This window comes from Cynocephalus volans, chromosome 10 (genome assembly GCF_027409185.1).
Source record: "Cynocephalus volans isolate mCynVol1 chromosome 10, mCynVol1.pri, whole genome shotgun sequence".
Taxonomy (NCBI): Eukaryota; Metazoa; Chordata; class Mammalia; order Dermoptera; family Cynocephalidae; genus Cynocephalus; species Cynocephalus volans.
This window is the reverse complement of record NC_084469.1, coordinates 70174226-70198092: the sequence shown is the minus strand read 5'-3', so window position 1 is coordinate 70198092 and position 23867 is coordinate 70174226. Positions and strand designations below refer to the sequence as shown.

At 37.2% G+C, this 23867-nt stretch overlaps 1 protein-coding gene across 2 annotated transcripts in view; it reads right to left on the bottom strand.

Annotated features, from left to right (window-relative positions):
- CDH8 (cadherin 8) overlaps window positions 1-23588 on the bottom strand; it is a 361322-nt gene extending 337734 nt beyond the window's left edge. For both annotated transcript variants that reach the window (XM_063110265.1, XM_063110264.1), the window contains exon 1: window positions 23337-23588. In XM_063110265.1, the coding sequence (XP_062966335.1) occupies window positions 23337-23588 (252 nt within the window). The remainder of the gene's footprint in view (window positions 1-23336) is intronic.
- Window positions 23589-23867: the final 279 nt, after the last annotated feature.

Here is a 23867-nt window from a genome sequence, read left to right as displayed (position 1 = left end):
CCTTTTAGATTTCTGCTCCCAAGAAGCTTACCTTGAGTGCAGGTCCCAGGTCCAAATTGAGTCAGGTACTGCTCCCATATGTCTGTCCAGCAACCATTAATAACTTCCATTATATAGTCTACTGTACTGTATTGAGATCATGAATTTCCTTGATTGTCTTCTCTACTTGACTATAAATTTCCTTAAACACAAGAACTGTGCCTTATTACTCTCTGTATCAACAGGGCATAGCACATAATTTACCTGTTATAGCCAAGGAAAATTTGTCGAATGAAGAATTGAATGTAAAAAAGCTCTATGACTCCGATCCGATGTTCTCTCCAGTACAGACAAGAGCTACTGAAATGAATCTATTTTGGGGATATGTTAAAGCACCAGTACCACAAGTGTGGTTCCCAGAACGGCACTGTCAACATCACATGGGCACTTGTCAGAAATGCAAGTTACCCTTTCCCACCCCAGAGGTACTGCAACAGAAACCCTGAGGGCAGAGTCCACCATCTATCTTTTAACAAACTCTATGTGACTCTGATTGCTTACTGAACTTTCAGAACCAGTGTAAGAGAATATGTTTCTCAATGCTTGTTTCTCAATCCCCCTAAAAACATTTTTTCTCCTTATATTAGAACCAGCCACTGGGAAAAGCAGCAAAATATCACCACTCCTGTTCATATTCCCTTCTACGACCTTATTGAAGTTCTAAGCTTGTCCCACAGTACTTACTTTCTGTACACAGACCTATTTGAAGGCTATCACTACATCCCAGGGAGATTTAAAAAAATGAACCAAGTTTCAAAGAAGGTGATTACTTTTGTGAAATCATGCTAGTTCTCTTGTTCTTAGCCAAGATACTCATTGAAAAAGTTTTTATTAAAGAGGGAATAGACCTAGTATACATACAAAGAAGACATTCTTCTCTGTAAGACATAAAAAGCATTTCTTGATAGAGGATTATGAACGAGATAATGTCCCAGGATTGAACCTACTTAAAGCTATAATAAAGAAAGAAGGAAAAACAAAACAAGAAAACAAAATAGAACAAGTTATTTTGAGGTGATTGAAAGCAATTCTCGTTGTCCACAAAAGATTATCTAATTCTCAGACTCTGAGGGCCTGGATGGGTCTGTTCGGAGAGCAGGCATGTTTGAAGTTACTTTTACCTTTTACATGTCTCATTCTTTACTCAGACTAATTGAAACAGAACAACTTTAAGGCGGCCATACAATCATATGAAATAATACGTTTTGTCATTATTGGTCAAGCAAAGTTAATTGATGTATTTAAAAAAGGATGGAGGAAAACTTGCTTTCAACTTCATATGCTTTCTTCTCATCTGCCCAACTCAGTAGGTATAATCCATCCACACTTCTCATCCACTTTCCCTCCAACAAGAATTTATGAAATCTTCCAATGCCTCATACTGATCCTAATTCTATGTGAAAGTTTCCTGTGTTTTTAAATCATGCTGAAAAGACAGTCCAGCTAGGCAGCTTTAAAGACATATGTCTCCTTCGCCTCAAGACAAAGAAAAATAAACCAAATCCATCCTTGCAGATAAATTCATCAAAACTCAAAGCCGCTGGAAATGTTTGCTAGTGCTTTTTTTCTATCTCTTAGCTTCGAGTATCTGACTAGAACGGACCTGACAGATCACCCAACCCAATCCCCGGAAGCAAAGATAAAAATACAGCATCAGGGCTGAGGTTGAACCCAGGATGGAAGAATCCTGCCTTCTAATTGCACAACATAGTCTTGTCAGTGCCATTGCAGGGAACGGCAAATACTGGAGATGGGGGAAAATTCTGCCTTCGTCAGAGAATGAGTGTACTGAAATGTTCTTCTCAACCTCTACCCAAACGAAGCAAAGGCATGCTCTGTCATTCTCCCTTCTTAAAAGAGCATTAGTACATTCCTAGGAGACATAACACAGCACGTTTAAGAATGCTTATCTATGAGAGATTTTACTTGGGAATACATGAAGTCATATAATATTAATATTTCCTAAAGCTAAAACAGCTTTCATTCTAAACTCTGAAGGTTTCCTACAAACATGGGCCTAGACAGATGTTCATCAAGAAGCAGAGATATTTCACCTAAATCTGTGGTTTGGTGTAATTTAATGATGAAATAACTTTCAAAAGACAGATTGAATTATGTCATAGTGATGAGGGTAGTTTATTACATCCGTGATAAGGTCTACAATTTATACAATACTGAAACATTAGGTAGTTTAACACTCTGCTTTTTTTCATGCATAAGATTAACGTGCATCAATCAGACATTTCATGACCATGGATTTATTATTATTTTATTATTTTTTTTTAGAGGAATCCCTTTCTGATTTTCTAGTGTCTTTTCTCTTATGTTCCACATTTTCTTTAAAAAGGACATAATTCTAATCTTAAGTCCAAACATAGAGCCTCCTGGAGTCTACTTTGCTGATGTGCCAGGTATTCCCACATTATTGCACGACGCTGCCTTATGTACTGTTGGAAGTAAAATTAAGCCATTTTATTGGAAAGAGAACATAATGAATATTTCTTTGAGGTCCTTCCGGTATCATGTTGTACATGCCATGAAAATGATTGATCAGCTGTCCCACATAACAGTTATTTATCGAGGCACTTAAAGTCTATGCATTGACTCTTATACCCCTATATTTTCTTTTGCTTCTGCTGTATTTTTTTTTTTTTTCATCCAGAAAACAGTTGCCAAAAAATCATGGACTTCTTTAGAGTAGAATACCGGTTAAGAAATATAGAAGTAATAAAGGAGATTTTTAAGAAGTCACAAATTGATGCTAAATCCATTGAATGAATTCCTGATGAAGAATAGGATTTTCACACAGTAGCTACCCACAAATTGCTTATTAATTACCAGAGGAAAAATAGTAGATTTACAGAGAAAGGACTTGATGGACACCATTTTCACTATGTGAGTAAAGTTAGCATCATCAACACTAGAACAAAATGACATCATGCAACTCATGATATGCACTGAGATGAACACAGCATCACTTCTACAGGTTTTTCAGCCAAAAATGCCAAACATGTAAATAATCACAAGGGGATAGCAGATGCAAAAATTGAAGAACATTCTACAAAATAACTGGCCTGTAATCTTCAAAAATATAAATTTCAAAAAAGACTGAGAAGTTTTTCTGATCAAAGAAAACTACAAAGCCATGACACCTCAATGCAGTATGCCATCTTGACCTGTATCAAGAATTACAAATATCTATAAACAGCAATTTTGGGGAAACCGATGAAATTTTATTTGGATTTTCGATAGGATATTAGTATTGCTCCAATGGTACATTTTCTGATTATGATAATTTTCCTATGGTTAGGGAATACATTGAAGTATTTTGTGGTAATGAATAAATATCCCCAACTTGCTCTCCATCAGTTCAGAAGAAAAATACAATATGCATAAGAACATAGGTAGTAAATGATAAATAAAGCAAAATTAAACACTTGATAAATATGGGGAGATCCTTTTATTATTATTGCAACTTTTCTATAAATTTGAAGTTATATCACAATAAAATGCAGCCTCCTACATCAAATAATAATGAAAGCTGTTGATCAAATTTCCACAGGTGTCATTTTCCCCATTTGACAGATGAGTAAACTGAGATTCAAAGAGATCAGGTTATTTGTAAAAGAGCATGTGGCTAGTTAGTAGAAGAATTGGAATTTTAACCCAGGACTGTTTACATCTAAGATTCCCACTCTACCATGATGTCTTCAACCAGGCCTCCTTCTTCCTAGACACGAAGAGGCTGATATGGAATTTAATGTAGGCCTTTCTTGGTTCTTCCTCTGAGATGTGCCCATGATCTGTTTGGAATTATTGAGAATGCTGAGATTCCCAATCTGAGCTCACGGATCAGAGGAGTTCTGGCTGGGTGGTAGCATTGCCACCCACAAAGGAGCTACCTATCAGGTGGAAAAGATATTCAAGTCTCTGCTTCCTCCAGGTACTACTTATGAATGAAACTGAGTTCCTGGTCCCCAAAATTATTTTCTCTAAGACTAGATCTTGTATTTTAATTACTCATTGAGCTAAAAAAAATAATAAAAATCAATAAGAAAGGGAAAGAATTCATTTCTAATAAATCAGGAGGATAAATATTATATGGGAGCTGAAACTAAGACACGGGTGTGACAAAGCAGGTAAGTTCAGTTAAGTAAAAGAGTCTCATTAGCAAACAGAGCCAATACACAGCCTTAGAAGGATGAAAATGTTAATGATTAGTGGTGCCTCTATATTATCTGATTATAAACAATAATTGGAAGAGTAAGGGAAATAAAGAGTAGCTTTTATTTCATTTACTGAGTGCCTACTACATGAAAGACAGCTAGGTACTTCTCATATATGTCGTATCTAATTTAATACAAAATGTAAAATGACTAAGTATGTTACAGATGAAAAAACTGAGCTCAGAGGGGTTGAGCTAACTTGCTCATGGTCACATGGATCTGGGTATAAAAAACAGTTCCACCACTAATTTTGCTAGGGCATCACAGTTTTGGAGGCTAAGGCTAATAAAAAGAAACATTGATATCTGGAGACAGTAACTTTTATAGTAAAAGGATCATGAAAATCATAGAAATTATAGGCTATTTCTACACAGGCAGTATGTTGAATGAGACAAAGCTTCAGAGTTAGATAGATAAATGTCAGAGATGGCCAGACAGAGCTCTGTGTTAACTATGTTAGAAAATTTTCCTAACCTCTTGTAGTGTACTGGTTTCTCAGTACACAATTGAGATAATAACACCTAACATTTAGGATTATTAAGAGAATTAAATGAGATAATGGGTATAAAGTGCCAGGTAATGATTATGAATTTAAAAGACCCTATAAAAGGTCATACACATTCTTACAGATTTCCACGTGACTCTGAAATTAGTATTGTGCTCACTGAGGCATGTGAGGACATGAGCCAACTGTTCCTTCAAGAAAAACAAACAAACAAAAAAATGAAGTCATAGTGAATCCTCTTCTTATCTTGGAAGCACGTGGCTTAAGATAGCTCATGCTACATCTTTTCTGAGTAGACTGGTTTTCAAAAAGTTGTGAGAGAAATAAAAGATAACATGCAGGATGTATTTATTTATTTAGCAGCTAGGGCTAGATGGTTTTATAAGGTCTAAAACAAATATTACACAGATATGCCAACAATTGAATAGAAAGAAATTGCTGAAGACATCACAGGACAGAGAAAAGATTAAGGCTTTGGCTGAAATTTTAGCTGAATCTCCTCACTTCTCTGAGCTGAGTTTCTTCATATGGTTGCTGAGAAAATCTAAAATTATTTTCTCATGTTAAATCTGTAGACACAAGTTCACCGGTGTTTTGAGTAAGTACCATTAGAAGTAGTAGCCACAGTAGTAGTAATGCTAGCAGTAAGTGTTGTAACAGCAATTCATTAGTGAATAATAATTAGTATTTTATTATCATCATAGTTAATAGTTACATAACACTGTTATGTACTATTCTAAGTGCTATATTTCTATCAACTTAATTAATGTTTTTAACCACCCTGAAAAGTTAAATGACTTTCCAGGTCACATAATAGTAATTTCTACTCACTGAGGCTAGGAAAGGATTTTGGATTCATCTACAGCAATAATGAAGAAACAGAAATTGTACATGTAGGGGTACAAAGTGTCTATTTTTGAAATTCAGAAAAATGATTCTGATGCAACAGAGAAAGTTGGACTGGAATAGCATGTTTGACCACCGACACGGAGAAGATTGACTCTAATTTCCCACTCCCAAGCCTGTGGTTAATAGGCACACTTAGAGTTAATCAAATAGAAATTGATTTGAGATGGAATTTTTACTTCATCTCTTCTTTACTTGGGATTTGCAGGTTGGGATGGAGAGAAGGATATTAGGAGTCCTGAATTTCAGCTAATCTAGTGTGACCTGAGACTCGCCCTTCAGAACAATATGGTGTGTGTGTATGTTTGTGTGTGTGTGTGGATATACTTATTTTTTTCAGAAAGCTACCCTGTGGAGACAAATAGCCTGAGGTAAATACACAAACTATACATTCTGCTTTTGACTGGAGGCTTAACTTGTCAGTGATAATGATTTACATAGTGATCTTCTCCCTTCCTGCCTGGAAAGTTGCAGTAGCTTCAAGCTATGTGCTCTGTTAAAGAGTCATGGGAAGACAAATCCTTCCCATTTCAAGCTGGTTTTGATTGTTGATTTCTTTCCAGGGGTGATATGAGACCTGAAAAATGTAGGTGAACTGGCTGTAATGCTGTACTTGCTAAGATGACAAGTAGATATTATTTTTTAAATGGGTAAAAACTTTAAAGTTTGCAAAGCCCACTATTGGATAGTTCTACCTTGTTTCTTCAGAGTGAATGTTTATGTCAACCTGAATCTTTTTACAGATCTCACTCACCTCAGCAAAAGCCCTGGAACATAGGATGTCCCCATTAAATATCATTAAATAAATATATCAAACCACATTTACCCAGTAATTTGTCAGCACTTCAGAATAACAAAATAGTCAATTGTATTAATTTTGAAAAAGCAGAGTAAATAAATCTGTGAAATGCCATATTATTTTCACACTCTGCGTGTGTTTGATAAAATGATATAATGTCAATATTTCAGCCAAGAAACTTAACTTTTTTATGAGAGATTATATATATCAGAAAAATTTTAGAACTATAATTGATGACAAATATACTCACGTTTGAGATCTGATTCAGCAATGTCAGCTGGCTGACCTTACACAAATTATACAACTTCATTAAATATGTTGATGTCTACAAATTGAAATACATTACAGTGTGCACCTCATATGGATTTTGTGAGCATCAAATGAAATACGCTGTAAGTGCTCAGCCTAGTGTAAGCATAAAAGTGCTCAAAACGTTAGCCATAGCATTATCATTAACAGTAATCAGATTTCCCATTTTCCTTAGAAGAATACACAAATGGAAGTTGTGGTACAGTATAGTCCAGAGATTTTTTTTTTCCCCTTTGGTAAAACACCCTACTTTTATAAAAACAAAAGTAAATAAAAATCTTAGGTGAATTTATAAGTATCACAACTTAGATAATATATTTAATCATCACTGTATCTAAAAACAAATTTATCAGAAATGTTTAGCACAATAATTACCCATTAGTAGGAAAGTTAGTAACTGCTAGTTTGAATAGGTATGGAGTTTTAGTGGTATGCATGTGTGTGTATGGGGGGGGTGGATAACATGCTTAAGTAATTATGAATCTAAAATTCTTTCCTTTCAATATTAATAAAATGTGCCACTAAAGTATAGCTTCATTTTGACAAATTCTACATACTTTAAATCATAGGATTTTTTTAACTGGCTGAAGAGTTTGAAGATCAAGCCTTTTGAAAGTTTGCACAAAAGAAAATAGTAATTGAATAGCACTAAGTTATTGCAACATAATAGCTTTCATCAAGTATGCTTTAATAACGTTATTCTTTTTATGCAACTCCTAACAAGGTGCTATAGATTTAATATTTCATTGCAATTCATATTACTGTGGTGGTGGCAATTCCATCACCATAAATAAGAATTATATTTTTTTTACACTTTTTTTTCAGGGAATTATGTTTACTCCTACATGGCTCAAAAGAAAGATGACCCTTCTCACCCTTCACTGAAGGGTGGTCTGTATCATGACAAAACTAAAAATCACTGTGTCCACGTCACTCCCTAATTAGATGGGTTACCAGATGGTAGAGGTTGAAAGTTAGTGAGCATCTTCAATATCTCTCTCTTTTGATCTTTAAAATAATTATTTTGGGCCGGCCCCATGGCTCACTCGGGAGAGTGTGGCGCTGGGAGTGCAGTGGTGCTCCCGCCGCGGGTTCAGATCCTATATAGGGATGGCTGGTGCACTCACTGGCTGAGCGTGGTGTGGGCGACACCAAGCCAAGGTTTGCAATCCCCTTACCGGTCACACACACACACAAAATCTTATTATTATTATTATTATTTTATTTGCACTGTGCCATTTTGAAGTATTAGAAATGTTCACCTATCAATATAGAATGTGGGTATCCATCATTTCATTGTTAATTTTCTACTTCTCTTTAAGAATTAATGAGTGAATAAAACTGAAACAGATACTTTCATCTATAGCCTCAGTGGGCAAACTGCTGCTAAAGAAGCATTATTTGTTCTGTTACGTGAGATCGATTCCTTTCTCAAACTCAGCGTTATATCAGTTTGTATCACTCAGATTTATAGAGAAACAGAATGTTGGATTTCAAAAGGTGCTAGAGAGTACTGAAGCAACCCATGTCATTCTATGGATGAGTAACATATGGCCATGGAGTGACAAGCGTTAAAAAATATCTAAGTAATGGCAGTAAGAAAAAGCTTTAATTAATGACAAAATATTTAAGGCGTATACTGCTTAAAATAGTAGCAACTACCATTATATTAGTCCCCACTAATTAAACTGAGATATCACATCTATTGCTTGAAGGAATTCCTAGAGGACGAATTTTACTGGCTAAATTTTTAGGTGAGGAAACTGAGGCTTAACAAGATTAAAGGACATGTAAAGTTATATGCTGTAGTGTGTGGCTATTGTGACAGGCTTTGAAGCCCAATTTGTCTAACCACAGAGCAGAAGCTCCTTGCCATAATTCTCCAGGCTATGATATTCTCACTGAAAAAGAAACAAAGCTGTAGTGTGGACCATCAGAGGTCAATGGAGGTATTGTAGGGTATGTTTAAGTTGTTCATCCCAGAGAATAAATATGGGAGGAAAATAGGCAAGCCACTGTGGTTATAACAGCAAAGAAGATAGAAGTTGTGTTGAAAACTTGCTAATGGTTTCAGAAATTTGTGTTAAACTTCCTTTCCTAATTTTGCCTGAGAGTTTATACCCCCTGCTGCCTCAAATTCGAGCCTATGACTCATAAAGGGTATGATTCTGGTGAAACAACATATCTTAAATAGTAAATTGTAAAGCAGAAAATATTGCTCTTTTAAGAGAAAAAAGGTTCAAATTGAATGTTCATATTCAGCTGCTCAGCCCTAAAGCTTAGAGTTTTCAGGAGATGGAGAGTTAGAACTTAACCCCTAAATTAATTAGATGGACTAAAAACAATTGTTTTAAAGAGCAAGCAAGAACCTTGCAGAACTTACAGAGTAACAGAATGAGAGGATTTTGCATTTGCAAAGACTCTTCAAAGTCTCCAATTCCAAATTAGAAATCCTTTGTTCAGCTACAACCCCAAAAGTTGTCTCAGGAGAGGGGAGCCTTCAGATATAGATTTTTACTTTACTAAAACATCACAAGGAGCAGTTCCCAGGCATGCTGACTTTTTTGTTTCTTACTTTTTTTTTTTTTTTGGTCAGTGTGACAAAGCTTCCCTATCAGGTCATAGTGCAAAATCGTATCCCAGCATTTGTAAAACCAAGTGAAATAGAATTGTGCTACATCTTCCCACCTCAATCCAAGCCTGGTGAACATTCCTATGGAAAGATTCAACTTCAAAGACCTTCCTCAAATATTAGCAAAAAAAAAAAAAATTCAACATTCTTGCATTTATGGTTTCATGGACTGCATTATGCATTTCCCAGAACGTGGGATGCTAGGCTGTATTAAGGAAAACAATTTTGGATAATGCGAAGCTAAAAAGTCACAAGGCAGTACAGGCTTTTGAAAACCTCATTCGATAATATCCCCTGGGAGGATGTCTATTATTAGTCCAAGTTCTCAGTCCACATTTGCCATTGTAAGTAGGGAACTAGCATAGTTCCCTAGATTTAAAAGAGACCACAAAAACCATGTGACTGAATGGTGAGCTCATCCAGGGCTTTCCTACATTGCAGCAGTGGCATGCTGCAAGATTCAGAAGTGGGTATCTTAAGAAGCCTGCTCTGTAGTGCAGCCTGGAACTGCAGTAGTAATCTCAACATGCTTCCTAATAGAGAGGAGTTACCACAGGGGAGATGGCTTACGTGATGCTGAGTGATTCACAAAAGACTTTGGAGAGGTAGCACAATCAGTGGAGAAAACAGTGGCCAAGGAGTCAGAAGGCCTGCTTTCTACTGAGGGTCGTGTACCATCTCAGTGACTCCATTTGGCCCTCTGGGTTTTGGGATGATCAAAAGAAATATTTGGAAGAGCAAAATGTGTTGGGTAAAAATAAGAATTTTTCCATATTCCAAAAGAGCATATCCATGTGCAAAGAAACATGAGGAAAAAACAAAAAACAAAGTGAGGGAGGGAGGGGGCAGTGCAGGGCAGGCAGAAGGAAGCACAGGTTTTGAAATCAGCCAGTTCTGCATTCCCATCCCAATCCCCAATCTTATTAATTACCCCGACAGTGACTAAATCTCTCTGAACCCATTTTTTTTATCTATAAAGAGAAGGTGATGTTAACAGTCCTATCTCACAGAATTTAAGTGAGCTCTAAATAAAATTTTCTATATCCTGAAAGGCACTATGTACTCAGAAATTATTTCCCTTTGTGCTACATATATACACCCTTCAACTTTTGCCTTGCCTGTTCTTTATTGGGCCATTAAGAATATACTTGCTCAAAAGTATTTGTAAAGTAGCAGAAATAGAAAACTAGCCTCAGCCTTCTCTATGGCCATTTTAGATTGAAAATGAATTGCATGTTAAGTTGTTCCCATATAAAAATATACTAAAAAGATGAATCCTAATTAAATGCATTTCATTTTTCTTCCAGTGTTACAAAAGCACATTTCACAATTCAAGAGAGTTTCAGAAGAAGTAAGGGGTGACCCATAATCCTTTTCTACATTCCCACGTCTCTTGCAAACTAGTGTCATGATCTGGAAGTGTGAAATATGTTATCATTTTATTTAAAGACTCATTATTAAATTATTATACTCTGTATCTGATTTGAGGTAAAATGGGCCTGATTCAGTTTCTAGTGCCAATTGCTAGAAAGGGTACAACGTTAAAAGCCAAAATTGTGTCTCTAAAAGTTTAAGAGAAAAGAAAGATCATCATGTTTGTTGGTTCACTCAAATTGTTCTGACTTCATGCCACGTCCTGCCAGCCACAGTTAGTCAGCAAATGCCATGTGTCAGAAACAAAATGCATTCCTTTTCAAAGAAAGCGGACCTGTGGGGTCAGAAATACCATAAAAGTATGCATAAGCCCATCTGTCCAGGGGCTAAAAGAAATTAGTCTGTGCCTACTAAGAATCACTAAGCAGACCACAAATCCACTCCATATGGTTGGCTTTTCTCTGCTTCTCTCTCTCTCTCTCTCTCTCCCCCCTTCTTTCACTATCCCGCTTTCTACCTCTCTCAGTCTTCATCTTCACCCTGTCTCATTTTTTCTCTCATTGTTTTTGATCCTCTGTGTTTCTTGAATTCTGTGCTCCTGTGAAAATCTGTCAGTTTTTGTATGTTTGTGTGTGTGTGTGTGTGCGTGTGTGTGTGTGTGTGTGTGTCTGTGTGTGTCTAGGCTCCTTTCTCACGTTGTATCATTTGTGATGTGACTTTCTCTGTGTGTTTCAGGATTTGTGTCTCACTCTCTATTTACCACATGCCCCTATGGTTTGTGTCTCTTTGACCCTGTTTGACCACCTCATTTTGTTTAAATGTATGTGGTGGAGGGACCAATGTTTACTATTTGGTCTTTCAGCTTCTTTTGGCTTATGTCTTTCCTCCAACTGGTAGGATGGAAGAAAGGATGGGAACTTTTAAATACATCTGTGATAATCTACTTGGAATGTGGAATTTGGGTTCAGCTACAAAAAACTAAGACCTTTACAGAAAAAGTCTAATGACAGGAAAAGCAGAAGGGAAGACGAGAGAAACAGTGGCCTTGATCAATAGGACCCGCCATTGCAAATGTCTAATGATTTCTGAAAAAAAGTCGCGAGGCTGATTATTAATGTTCCTGCAAAGGCAGGGATGCAATCACAGGATGAGCTCTGCCAAAGCAATGCTGCTCTAAGAAAAAATAATAATAATAATGGGATACACACACACACACAGTGTAACAAAAGGCAAACTGTAACGAGAAATTCATTTACACTTGTAGGTTCCTACAAGCACCTAAGGAAAAAAAATCAAAGAAAAATCCACTATAAATAACCATGCCACATTCTAAATAAAGCTTTTTAGTGACTAGACAGTCTGACTTGCTTTGAGGACTTAGAAAATTTGGTCATTATTAATAGCTGCGCTTGCTCTTTCACCGAATTACTTTTCATGAGAGAATTTGCTGAAGGCATAAGAGCGTTATTCTCAGTGACTCAAGGTACACTAGTAGCAACGGACATGACCAGAGCTTCCTAGAGGAAAGTCACCATGATGAAGGCTGGGACGGAAGAAAGGAATGAGAGAAGGACACATGCTTTGTAAAAAGACTCATGGAGTTGCAAGGGGCATCATAAAAGTCACTGAAGAGAGCTAAGTCAATTACAGATCCCACTTCTGAAGTCTGTGATATTGTCTACCAACTCAGTTTCCCAGAGTCCAGGGAATTGTTACTAAATTACTCAGCATTAGCACAATTAGTTCAAGCAACAGAAGGGCACAAGTGTTTTGTCTTCTTTTAGTTCCTGTCTATGTGTACACGATTTATTTTTCATTCCACTCAACCGTTCCACTCTTCTTTCTGCTGTTCTGGTGATACTCACTTTAAGAGGAACCTAGAAAATTGCCCAGTTTTCTGGCCAAAGTTTCCAGTGAGCTCTCTGACTTAATGTTACAGCTCAGGAGTAGTTAAGAACTCTGTCCAGCTCAGGCAAAGCCAGAATCATTTCACTCTAGTAGCCTAACTAATGAGAATTTCCTTCAGTCCAAAAGTCTTGATTTTCTTATATACAAAATGGGGAATAATCATTTATGTAAATATATTTAAAGCACCAAGCAAGATGCTTAAAGTGTTCAATGCAAATATTGTTCTCCTCCTGCTACTCCTTCTTCTATGTCATTCTTTTCTTATTGTCATAATAAATTTAATATATACTTTTAAAGCAAAAAAGAGAAACTGTGCTAGCCCCTATATTTGGAGAATTCTCCATAAATCACTGTGTATATGGTACCAGGCACAGACTATGGCAGTGTCATCTTCTCATAAAGGAAATAAAAAAGCCACCACATGCATAAGCCTCAAGGGCACTTTTCTTCTCTCAAGGAGTTTATATACACCTCTGCCTCTGACTAGCAAAGCATATAGAGGTACGTACAGGAAATATGTGTATTGTCTTTGCAATTAGAAAGACATCTCCAATTGTCTGCTCAAATCTTTCCTAAGCCTTTTACATCCTAGCCATGAGATTACACCTTTACTATAGTGGTCTCACTTTTTACATCTGCAAATTGGGGTCACAGCCTGGCACAGGGAGCACCTACCAATGGGTTCAAGTGAGATCATGTGTTGTCATGGTTACAGGAATAAGATCTGTGGTCACCATGTCGAGGTGTGACTCCTGGCTTCATCATTTATTCACTGTTTTCCTAAACTGTGCCTTCTAATGGAAATAACTCTCTCCCAATCTGGTAAGGGGATAATGGTACCTTTATCTGGAGGTTGCTATGAGGATTGAATGAGCAATCTTTATAAGTGTCTGCCATATAGTAAACACTCAATAGATACTATTTGGGTTACTTAAAACCTCTTTTTCTCCCCTTCTTTAATGTCCCTGGACAATGTCAAAAAATTCATAGTCTCCACCATATATTCATGGTAAAAGACATCTATGCAACACAGCTGAGCTTTTTTTTTAGGTTTAAGAGGAAATAGAAATATGCATCTAGTGTTTTATTCCCTGCTGTTCCCCAATATTCCTCAGCCCTTCTGATCAGGCTCATTTGGATTCTGCTACTGTCACCCATGGAAGCCCAGTGACATTTGATCCTCTGCAGATTTCAGAGCACATCTGCCACGCTGTGGTAAACTCATACAGAGAAAAGGAATAGTCCATGGAACTGGGCAGGGAACAGTTGGCACTAACTAACCAAGCTGGGGGGTGGTGCGGGGGTGGGGGGTGCACATGCTGTTGCCTTTACAATCACCTGCAGCGTGGAAGGAGTTCCATCTGCAAATTGATGTTGCAGCCTACCAAGTTCAGCACCTACCACATGGGGTTCAAATGACATAAGCAGCTGCTTCCTAGCCAAACCTCAACTGGGGTTTTTGCAAACACCAGTCCCCAAGACGTTTTTCTTTAATCGAGCAGTATTCAGAAGGGACTTGGGTTGGATACAGAGAGCAAAAAGCATGATTAAGCCATGCTGGTGCTGATTGATGATTGATTGATTTCTTAAAAACTAAGTATGTATTTAGTTTTAATGCTTTAACACGCACAAGAATTACCTGGGGATATTGTTAAAATGCAGATTCTGATTCAGTAAGTCAGGTGTATAGGCGTTGAATGAGATTCTGCATTTCTAACTAGCTCCCAGGTACTGCTGCTACTGGTGGTCTGCAGACCTCACTTTGGATAATAAGAATGTAGTGTATTATATTTCTCCTTCAGGATATGACATCTAAAAGCATTTCTAAATAATTAACATCTGAAGTGAGTGAGCAAGTGCTGATGAGAAAATATGCCCACATCTTAACTGAATGTTCAGATCTTCGAATGTTGACAAGGCTGACTTTATTACATATTGAAATATTCAGAAACTTAGCTTGGGACAGGAACATGCATGACCAAATTATGCCAAGGTGTACGTGTGTGCCAGAGATGAATTTAAGTTAATGATAAAAGAAATGATATATACAGATGATAAATACCTAAATATTTTAAAAATACCACTGTTTAGAAAACATTCACAGACAGGCCAAAAGAAACCCTGTGAATGTTGTTGCACTTTTACCTTATAAAAGTTATTATATTATCAATAATATAATTCCATAAATAACTTTTCTATGTTATTCTTGTTTATTGAAAGGTAACATGCAACACGTAGGCCAAATATATTACTTGAACACTCGTGAGGTAGTTTCTCATGGCAAGGCCAAACATAATACCTTCACGTCTGGTTAATATTCGGTTTATTCCATGGTAACGGAAATTGTTTACCAGCATTTAGCAGTGCAGCAAGACTGGCTGTTCCTTCACTCTTTATAGTTTCATTACAATGATTAAATATATTTAGCACTTTAATGTATTAATTGAAGAGATTGGCTCTCCAAGTGTTTAACACAGGTGTAGTCTTTTTAAAATAAGATTCTATTTACCAAATGAGTTTCATATTAAATAATGATCACACAAAATACTGTGGTTGGATGGCATTCATTTAAGGAATATTGAACCATATAACTTTATTATTTATTTTTTGCAGAAAACAAAATGCACACTATTAATTTTTACAACTGAAATCCAACCAAACATATGGGAAAAAGAGATTGAATATACTGCTGTTTCCTTCGGTTCCCCTTTATTGCTTTGTGGTATAGTCATTAATCTGAATCAATGTCAGGAATTCATTCCTCATGTTTTTTTTTAAGGTGGGTTACCTGGATATCATTTACTAATTGGATGTAATCATACATTTGGTAATTTTTAGGATCCTATGTTGTTTTTAATTGGGGAGATCTTTACATCAAAAACTGTGGGTGGTGGTTATCAATACATTTAGCATTGTCCCTATGTTAATTTTTAAAATAAAGAGCATTAGCAATGAGTGTGTATTTATGGGGGTGGGGGGTTGAAAAAATAATAGCAGAATGGTGAAAATTATTGAAAATGGGTAAGCAAAGTACTAAGTACTAGTCATTTGTTATTTTGGTAAATGTTTGAATGCATACATATATGTGTTCAGTGTTTGAACATATATTCATTAAATGGCTGATGTATATACATATTTTTCAGTATTTGAAAAAATATATATTTTTATGTGCACAGACATATCTTATTACGTATGTGCCAGGCACTCTGACCATATCACGCATGGATTTTTATAATCACATTCTACACACATTTTATATATGTTGCTTCTGTTATTTATTATGTTACGAACATGTCCTCATGTTATAAATCTTATTTTTTTAAGGACTTCATACTATTCTGTCACATGAATATGCATGAATCATTTTCTAGTTGTGCAGTAATTATGTTTTCTCAATTCTTGTGAATTTTTGTTTTCATGCTTGTGATAGAAATCAATTTATTTTTCCATATTGACTATCTTGCTGCTATTTATTCATAAAATAGTATTATATAATCTGGCACTTTCACCCATAAACATGTGACTGGAATGATTTTGCTTCAAGTGGTAAAAATATCTGCCTCAATGAGATGAGTCTCACCAGACTGACAAAATACGTAAGACTCTTCTGATTGAATTTTATTTCTCAGGGCATCTACAGAGATAAGCACAGATTATCCACTCTCTCTCACCTCCCTTGGTAAGGAATGGGGCAAACAGGGTGAGAGTCTGGAGCTACATAAAGAAAGAATTAGGAGATTTTGAGATTTTAATCATGTACAATCTCAGTTACACACTCATATAGACCTTCAATGTGTGTGTGTGTTTGTGTGTGTGTGTGTGTGTGTGTTTATGTGTTTACAATTTCTGCTGATTTAAATGACTAATATTATTCCCTTTATTTATATTAGCCTCAAAAGATTTCCGATAGCTCTGGGATGCCTGTTATTTCTAAGTCAGGACATTGGGCAAAAGACCGACAACTCTCGTTGCTTAGCCAGATTGAGACATGAAATGCTGAATTGCGTTCCTGCCAACTTATTGGTGCACAAGGCTCTGTCTGAGTAGGCAGATGCTTCACAAAACTGACAGTGAATTGTTCTCACAAGGCCGAAGATACAATTTGGCTGTGGCTGCGTAGCCCAGTGCTCTTAACATGCAAACGGCCAGCAAAAATAATGGCATGTCAAGTGCAATTTTCTCACCAGTCGCTGACATCGTAAACTGTAATATAGTGTAATTATTTGGCATCTCGTGTCCTTCATACTAAACACCACCCAAACGATTTCCAAGTTACAGGGAAGGGGGAAGGTTAGAAGGTCAAATTTAAAGAGAGAAAATGAGTCAGTGCCTTGGAGGAAGAAAATTATAAATAGATGTGGCATCACCAGCGAGAGAGTTACATCCAAATAAGGAACAGCTCAGAAGCCCAGGTAGGAGGCAAAAAGGGAGAAAAGAGAGCAGAGGAGTTTATATAAGGGAGAGGATTTAGGATAGAACTCTAACCACCTGGAGAGGAAACTATTTTTTCCCTGAAAATAAAGCAGTATGTGGAACTGAGAATCACAGCAAAAGGGCTTAGGCAAGTTGGGCCAAAAATTGATAAACTGATATATGCTACATACACACACACACACACACACACACACACACACACACACACACACACACACAAACACACACACAAGTGTATATATACTCAGTCCACAGTCGTCTCGGTATCCACAGGGGATTGGTTTCAAGACCCCCCAAACACTACCCAAATCTGTGGATGCCCAAGTCCCTTATATAAAATGGGGTAGTGTTTGCATATAACCTACGTACATCCTTCTGTATACTTTAAATCATGTCATATCTAATGCAATGTTAATGCTATGTAAATAATTTTTATACTGTATTTTTTTATTGTATTATTTTTTATTGTTGGGTTTTTTCTCCCCAAATATTTTTAATCCTCAGTAAGTTGAATCCAAGGATGTGGAACCTACGAATATGGAGGGCCAATTGTACAAGTATATATACTCCTGTTCCATAGAAATTTGTATCTTAAATATACAACACCATTATCAATCATACAATTAAAAGTGAGGAAACTGTGGCCAAGAGAAGCTGAGTGACTTTCTCTCCCAGTTACCTTGTAGTAGAGCTAACATAGAAATAAGCCAGATCTCCAAGAGATTCTTACCTATTCTTCTATCCTGACTTAAAAGACTCTGGTTCTCTGTCTTCCAGGGCAATGGACTATAAGCTTGTGCCCCCCCAACCCTGCCCCAATTCACATGTGGAAATCTTAATGTTCAATGTGATTGTATTAGTGAGTGGGGCCTTTAAGAAGTAATTAGGTCATGAGGATGGAGCTTTCATAAACGGCATTAGTGCCCTTATAAAAGAAGCCCCAGTGAGCTCTCTCACCCTCTTTGCACCATATGAGGATACAATAAGAAGATGGTGGGCTGCAACCAGGAAGAGGGCCTTCACCAGACTCCAAGCAGGCTGGCACCTTGATCTCAGAATTCCAGCCCCCAGTACTGTGAGAAATGAATTTCTGTTGTTTATCAGCCACCCAGTCTACGTTTACTTGTTATAGCAGCTGGAATCGACTCAGACACCCAGTTATCCCTACCTTTTCTCAGATCCATAAACAGCCTTGCACATGCTCCCTCCTCTGTTGGGAGTGTTCTCTCTTTATCTTTGTACCCTGGTTCAATGGGTTATTGTGTATCAGCTCACAGGTTATTTCCTTAGGGAAGATTCCATCTTCCCACAGAAAAGGTCAGCTTCCTCTGTATATGCTTCAACAGAACTATATTCATTCATTTCAGAGTATTGTCTCAGTTTTAATGGACATATGTTCATATGATTATGTGTTTTGATGTCTGTCTCCCCCAATAGTTTATTAGTTTCATGACATAGGGCATAGATATGTATTTGCTCAGAGCCAAGAATCCATTGGCAATGGAATACTTAGCAGATAGCAGGTGCTCAGTAAATATTTGAGGAATGATTCTATCAATTTTCATCCTGACTTACAGCAAAGGGTTCTCATGATGACATCAAGCTGTCTACCACAAAGACTCTATGCACATTTTACAACAAACACAATATTTTTGTCTCAGTTACAAGATTTATCAAAATACCAAGGGTTTTCTCTCTCTTTTCTAACACCAAAGCAAATAAGCATATTTGGCTTAAGGATCCCATGGGCCACATTGTTATCTGCCAGAATTTCTAGAGACAGTCAATGCTGGAGCTATGTGTTAATGTGGAATGCTCAGTATCTATGTGTTTATGAAGAGGCCCTATTCCGCCTTGTTCTATAGAGAACTGAAGACAGGAGTGGAGTCTTCTGGCCCATATTAGTTTTTCAAAAATTCAGTAAGGGGCCAGCCCTGTGGCTCACTCGGGAGAGTGTGGCTCTGGTAGCGCCAAGGCCATGGGTTCGGATCCTATATCAGGATGGCCGGTGTGCTCACTGGCTGAGCGTGGTGCGGACCACACCGTGCCGAGGGTTGCTATCCCCTTACCGGTCAAAAAAAAAAAAAAAAAAAAAATTCAGAAAGAAGGTTTCTGGTCTAACTCGTGCTATAAGCACAAACAGAATTTTGAAGACGGACTTGAAAGATAATATGCTGCTTCATGCCACTGGTAAGAAAGCAGTCTTCATAGAGGTGATCTGTGTACTTTTTGAAAGAGAGTTGTTTCGCGAATTAATTCTTCCATTCTGACTACTTCAAAGAAAGACTTTTGAAATCAATACATAGAAACAATTGTTTAAACTACTCAGCTGGTCAATAAAATATCAATATGAAAGAGATAACATGAAAACAATGTATTGGCTCCTTTATTGAGAAGTGCCATTTAATTTAAGTCTGATCGAGTTTACATGAATTTTATAAATTCCTCCACTAGGTAGGTGGATTATTCATCCATTTATTCATGTAAAATATTTACTGAGTGCTTCCTCTATGCAGGCAGTGTTCTTAGTTCTGGGGATGTATAGTATAGAAAAAAGGACACAAAAATCCTTTTTGGGGTGTGTGAAACTTGCATTCTAGCAGAGGACGAATCGTAAACCCAGTGAAATAAAGAGTATGTTAAATAATGATCATCAGGAAGAGGGAAAATAAAGCATAGACAAAGACATGAAATGTTGGAGGAGAAACAATTATATTTTAGACAGAATGGGCAGGAAAGCCCTAAGAATATGACTTTCAACTTCATTTTAATTTGACAGGAAATATAAAGGTTTACGTTGCTTCTAACTGAGGAAACCCTCAGTCGCCTTACCTCTATCCCCATGACTTTGCCTAAACCCTCTGTCCAGCTGGAGGACCTCACCTCCCACCTACCCCACCCGACCCCATTGGGCTGAGTGCCAATTACCCTTCCAGACCCACTGAAACGTCACCTCCATCCTAAACAACCTGGGAGGAGCCCCTCTTTGGACTTCCAGAGTCCTGTGCTCACCTCGTTGGTGTGGTGGACAAGCTGACAGTTTGTCCACCACACCAACTACACACACACACACACACACACACACACAATTAAGAATACAATTATAACTACAATTACTATGAGACAGGCACTATGCATCTATTACTCTATTTACTCATGTATACTCTTATTTATCTTATTTTCTTCCTCATTGAAAAGCTATAGTCAATTTCCCAGGGTTAACACTCAGAAAGTGGCAAAGCCAATATTCAAACCTCTGAAGAGTCCACCACTAATTTCAGGTGCTTCCTTGGCATCCAGCTGCCTACCAATATAGCAAAAACAGATGATGAATGATGTAAGGGTATATGTGAAGCTCTAAAGAGCCAATCACTCAAAAACTGGCTCTGCCCGCGAGCTTGAACTCAGCCTGCTAGGTCCGAGGCCCCCACCATGATGACTGGCGGGAGGGCCTTTTAAAGAGCAGGTATGCTCATAAGTAACTAAGGCTTCTCAGATGGTTCCTGGGGAGAAGCTCAGCAGTGAAGTGGTTTAAAGAGTCGGATGTGGAAGAGTGTGCACAGAGATAATATTGTAAAGCACCGGTGGGCACCCAGATACGGATCGTCCCCATGCTCAGCCTGACTCATAATCCGAAGCAGTTGCCTTAAATGTATTTTTGGCTTTGCTACAGCCCGAGATCCTCAAAGGCTAGGCTGTCATAATTCAGGAGCAATTTCCTTTAAGTGGAAATATAGATGATTGGAAATGTTCTCCAGAAAATAATTTTAATTCTGATTTAACAATGGTTTGGGAATTGGTCATGGTAGGAAGCAGTGAAAGGGCTAATTCATAAAAACGATTGCTAAGAGTAAGGAGCATTTTGGTCATTTTAAAATTCTAGGGTTCATAGAAACTTTTCTGTCATTCGGACATGAACTTGTCAAGCGTTACTAAGTTCCAAATGGATGCAGGATGCCTTGCCATTTCTTTCTAGCTCTATTACTTCGTTTAAGGGCTGGAGGTGAACTCACTTATCAGATTCTGAGTCCTAAACAAACTGCTCTTTAATTACTTTTTCCATTCAGATAAAAATGAATGTGAAAATATCCATCCATCATGTATATATATACATATTTCCAGAATTTCGTAGGGTATGAAAATGACTTGCTTTAGGCTGATTAAAAAGTTCTGAATAGCCAGAAGTAGGAATTTAAGGACTTTGCATTTTAAACTTAATATCTCAACTGCAAATTACAATCTAAACTTTAGGTAATGAGTTACCAGTATTTAACAGCATAAGGTAGGTAAAATTATGGCCGTGGTAATCCCCAACAGGATTCAAACTCAGGTAGATCATTTACATGCTCTGCAACCTTCGTTTGCTTTATTTATCCATCTAAGCCTCTATTCCATCTTTTGCAGGTTTCTGCACCTACAAAAAGGATAACGTTGGTCAAGGAGCCCATATCCAAAATTTACAGGGCTAGATGTGTTTTGGAATTCAGAACATTTCATATGTTAGAAACATACTAATTACATAAACTATATAGTAAGTAGAACCCTCAGCAGGGTCTGGGGCCACGCCCTGTAATCAACCCCATTAAAGTTTCTGCAGTGAAATATATGAACAGTTACAGTTATAGGATGCATTATGACTAAAAATAGCCTCGGGTCAGTTCTGCTACCTGAGTTTGTATAAAGCATACAAAAAAATTCCTTCGGAGATTTTTGTATTTTGGACTTATGAAAAAGAGAGTGCAGACCTGTTTTATACACGTATATGTTTGTATGTGTATGTATATGCATATATAGACATACATGCACACACACAGAAATATATATACATACTTGTATAACAATATGGGGGGCTATTGTTAGATTTAATAGGTTTGTGCCCACAAAGTGCTTTTATAATAGGGCTAACCACATAATAAACAGTATCGTACAGAATTTGAGTTCCTTGAAGGCAGAGACCATTGTTTTTTGCTCAATGATGTGTCACCATGTGCCTAATAGAGTGCCTGGCACATAGAAAAGGTTCGATAAATATCTGTGTAATGATTCATGATATCCCCTCATCGAGGCTTTCTTCAGCCAAGCAGAATCATATGAAACGAGAACGCATAATCCTTGGGGAGGCTTAATTTGTGCTGCAAGACAACAGGGTAGATGCAGGGATGCCTTCGAAGTTCCTAGTGAAACACAAAATGTTAACTCAAGTCTTGAAGATCAATATTCAATTCCCCTTCTACGAGGGAACTTCAAAGAGTTCACAGAAGGATTTGTATTATCTTTTAATTCTATGTTTCCAAGAACTTTTTGAAGTGTTCTCGTATTTTTCTTTTAAATCACTGCATTTGGAAAATGAATAACATTGGCATGATTCACTCTGAATCTGACTTATTAGGAAAATTAACCATTGGTAGGCTCGTAATTTTATCTACAACTATGGTACATGTCAAAATTGTAGCTTATGAACAGTTCAGAGGAATAAAATTGTATAATTTTCTATAACCCACAGTGTGATTTTGGAAAGCAGGCAGCCAGTGTCTACACGAAGAACATTTGTCTAACCTGCCAAACATATGTAAATCCAGTCAAACACATACATACATACCACTAAATTGAAATTTTGATTACATACATTTGATTCCACCTTACATGTATGAATTAGTTTCATATTGCAAAGTTTATCAAATTATAGTACAAAGTGCTGTTAAGCATCTACTCCAAGAACTTCTCTTTCTGGGTCCTAGGTTAATGATTGAAACAACAAACAATGAAACAAAAAGGGAGAAAAATCTACCTGAAACTGAAGACATGTACAAGGCTTTAAAATGAAATGAAACAAAATAACAACTTAGTAATTGAGGTGGTAGGAAGTCAAACTGGGCAAAAATGTGTACCTCTTCCAAGTGCTATACACTGGAGAAAAGTTTTGGCATAGTGAGAAAGAAAACCTTATTTGTTTATGCATTACACAAGTGTTGTTGTATTTTACCTACAAGGGGTGGAAAAGTTGGGGGTGGAGCTATCCCTAGAAGACCATTTAAAATTATTACTGAGGGATTATTCATATTTGTAAGGGAACCAACAGGTAAACTAACCATCTGACCTAAAGGATTTAAAGCGAAATGTGGCAACAACTGTGCACAGTCTGATGTTAAACATCTAAAGACCACGAACAGACCCTGAAATTGGGATCTTAAAAATGAAGCTTACCCGGCCAACAAGAATCGGTTCAGGTCCAGAAAACTCTTCCAGGACAAACATTTGATTCCAAACCCAGCCTCTTTTGGAACGGTTCAAAATCCGCTGTTCTTCACCCAGCCTGTTTAGTTCCAAAGGGGATCCACTCATTAAAACTTGAGACTGATTCATTGGAGCCATGTAAATGCAAGAGGGAAGAGTAATCCATAATATTATTAATGGAGTCCAGAGATCCAAGAGCATTTCCGCTAGCCGTTCTGGCATGGTCCCACCAGTTAAGCAAATCACCACGAAAATGAGACAATTATTTTTTTTGTCTCCGGTCTGCAGCCATCCAATTCATCATGCAGTGCTGAGCATTTACTTACAGCTCTGCCATGTGTTTATAGCATGGGAAACAGACATCATCTAAGCAGCTTTTCTAAGACCACAATCCACTGGCTGTCCTTCTCATTAAAATTTCCTGTGAAAACAAAAAGGAAGAAAGATAAGGGTCCACTAAAACAGGTTTTAAAACAAAATTTCTGCTTTTCAGAAGCACCT